The 2873-nt window shown below is 36.7% G+C and overlaps 1 protein-coding gene across 1 annotated transcript; it reads right to left on the reverse strand.

Annotated features, from left to right (window-relative positions):
* Positions 1–329: 329 nt before the first annotated feature.
* Positions 330–2404, reverse strand: LOC109808640 (myb family transcription factor PHL8). Its single transcript, XM_020371703.3, has 6 exons — positions 1996–2404; positions 1834–1910; positions 1683–1740; positions 1509–1584; positions 1204–1273; positions 330–1110 (listed from the first exon to the last, which is right to left on the reverse strand). The coding sequence occupies exons 1-6, from the start codon at positions 2117–2119 to the stop codon at positions 490–492; spliced, it is 1026 nt and encodes a 341-aa protein (XP_020227292.1). The 5' UTR covers positions 2120–2404; the 3' UTR covers positions 330–489.
* Positions 2405–2873: the final 469 nt, after the last annotated feature.

Raw genomic sequence — 2873 nt, forward strand, 5'->3', positions numbered from 1 at the left:
GTGGATGTGATGTTTTACTCCTTCGAATGTTGGAGAAATACTAACAGGGTTACTCTAAGCAATCTTTTCTAGTTCATAAAATTAAACATCACGTAACTTTATCCCTAAAAGTTATTGTTAGTAACATGCCCTACCCATCAATCTCTTAGGTATATGTTGGTAAAAACTGGCTCACAATAGAACCTTGCTTGCTTTGGTGTCACCAAGACTCAAGTAGGGTCTTGAGAAGCCACAAAAGTAGAATAAATCAAACTAGTGGGTTCCCATTACAAAGTCGTGACAGTAGAAATTGGTTAAACTGTGGTCCAATATCAGCAACAAGATTAAGAGAAGAATAAGAGGCTGAGAGAGGTGCCATATATGTGTATAATACCTTTTCTTGACCAGGATCTACAGTTTTTTTTCATTATAAAAATATACATAATTTATAAACATATTTTCTTCTGAGAATAATATGTGTTGCATATGTTTAATATAATAGACACATCTTTATTGTCCCCAAAAGCTTGAACTGCAATTTAAATCAATTTCTTTCACACTTGAGTCAATGTCTCTCTGATATTGGCTGTTCAAGTCAAGCATTTCTGACACTTCTGATTTCCTCAACTTGTTGCCACATCTTTTTCCACAAGGTTGATCAACAGAGCCACCATCAGAATCAGTTACTGTACTTCTCTTTCTCCCACTTTCTCCATCACTTGTATCTCCCTTGAATGCTCTATCTTCTGGGTGAATGGCCAACAATGGCAATTCAACGGAAACACTATTAAACTTTTGAGGGTTTTCTGCCTCATCCATTGGTTGATTTTCTTCTGTTCTCCCAGAACTTTCAGATGATGTCAAAGAACTTTCAAATGAACACATGGTTCCTCTGTCTTGTTTCCTCTCTCCATGGTTCAAACTGAGCCCTCTTGTTTCTGTCAGTTCTGAAATGGGAGAGCTTGGACATGCATTGTTGATTATTGACACTAACTGAGAAAGTTCAGCTTTTGCAAGTTCTATACCCGTTGTGGAAGAACTGTGTCTTACAAGTGTTTCCTGTGCCTTTGTTAGTACTGTTTGTAAGTACTTCCCTTGTGCTTCAATTCGAAACTGCAAATGTCTCTGGACCTAAAGCATGATCCTAACCAATTAACATTTCCGTATGCAAAAGTTGGAATTCAAATAGGAATAAGTTTAGACAATATTATGTGCTCCTGTTACCTCAATTTGCTCATAAAGTTTTCTTTGTACTTCCATTTGCATTTCGAGAGCCTGAGCAATCTTCAAGCTTCTGTTAAACATAGTATTTGGTCAATGAAAATTCTAGGCAATACTGTTCACATGCAACATCAATAAAAGGAATTCAAATATTTGTTCAATCTGTAACTATTAGAGCATGATTGGATTTATATCAATTTTGGTTAGACGTAGATCAATGAAAGCAATAATTAGTTTCTTTTGCATCAATTTTAATGTTATTCTTAGTTAAATGAGAATCATAGATGTGGAATCAAACATGCACTTACTCGGTCATCTGATTCTGGGTCCCAATACTATTTTCATTGTTGCAATGACCATCACTGCTCTGGATTTCACTGTAACCTGCACCAATAAAGAGCATCAAGGTTATGCCAATGCCAAATAAGAAAACCACTAGTCATGTATGTCATTACTTCTAAACCAGACATAGTATAAGTCACCTTGTTGCGTGTTGTCAGAGCAGGTTTCTAGCTGTTGGCTTTTCCCAAGCCTAAATTTCTGTAACCAGAAACACAGATAAGCTCAAACTCATGATTTTTGGATTCATTGAAACCAACAAATTATGATGCCATCATCCCACAATGGAAGTACCTGTAAATGGCTCTTGAGGTGGTACAAAGTGAGTCCTGGAATCCCCATCACTCTCATAAGACTCTTTGGAGTTGCCTCTGCCACATGTCACAGTGTGAATAATACATTAGCAAAGATATATTTGATATAATATAAAGTCTAATATGAAAATAGTAAACTCACTTTCTGCACCTCCAAGCTGATTAATAGCCTCAGTGAAGCGTTGGTGAAGCTCAGGAGTCCATTTCAGCCTAGGCTTGGCATCAGTTGAGAGAACCAAACGCATAGTTTGATTTTGCAGATCCATTTAGCTGTTTTTGGTAGTGTTACTGAAACATAGATATACGTTTGATGCTTTTAGCTATGCGTGAATGAGTGGAAGCTATAGACTATAGTTCTCTTTATAAATTGGGAGTAGTTAGGATGTTGTATGATCTCACTCCATATAAGGAAGCATAAGTGGGGTTATGTTGGCGGAATATATGCCATGAGCTGTGCCTCTTCCCATTTCACACCCACTTTTCCTTTTTTATTTTCCTCCCTACCCTTCCTTCTTTGACTTGAAAGGGGTGGAGAGAATCTCTGATTCAGCAAAAACAAAGAAAGGAAAACAGCACAATTTTGAGTCTTAAAAGGAGAGAAAAGAGGAAAAGTGTATTGTTTGTTTTTATCTTGCTGTTTTCCCACTTAAACTTCTCCCTAAGGTTGATTCCCTAAGGAACTGGGTAGGCCCCACCATGATGAATAATGGGTGTAACTTTCTTAATGCTGGGAGAAGCTTTCAGGTAGAAAATAGTAATAGAAAATCATGGAAATGCTATTATGGATACTTGCTTGCGATGATTGAAAGTGAAAACTAAATTAATCAATCTTTCTTTCAAATTTCAGTTTCCCTTTTTAACAACTTTAATTTTGAGCTTTCTTTATGTGTGCAATGCGATTGGCAGATTCTTTTTGTTCCTTGTAGGGATGGAGGAATCAAAGAATCTACTATTAGATTTATGGACCCAGAGCATCCGTGTTCTCTATAAATAAAGCATAGAAGAAAGAGAACTAATCAA

The sequence above is a fragment of the Cajanus cajan genome, chromosome 3 (assembly GCF_000230855.2).
Source record: "Cajanus cajan strain Asha chromosome 3, NIPB_CcT2T_4, whole genome shotgun sequence".
Classification (NCBI taxonomy): Eukaryota; Viridiplantae; Streptophyta; class Magnoliopsida; order Fabales; family Fabaceae; genus Cajanus; species Cajanus cajan.

Excerpts from the sequence above, each read along its gene's own strand:
- LOC109808640 (XM_020371703.3), bottom strand. The coding sequence starts at position 2,119 with ATGGATCTGCAAAATCAAACTATGCGTTTGGTTCTCTCAACTGATGCC. Across the intron at positions 1,741-1,833 it reads ACCTCAAGAGCCATTTACAG|AAATTTAGGCTTGGGAAAAG; the intron begins GTACTTCCATTG and ends TTCTGGTTACAG. Across the intron at positions 1,585-1,682 it reads CTCTGACAACACGCAACAAG|GTTACAGTGAAATCCAGAGC; the intron begins GTGACTTATACT and ends TTATTGGTGCAG.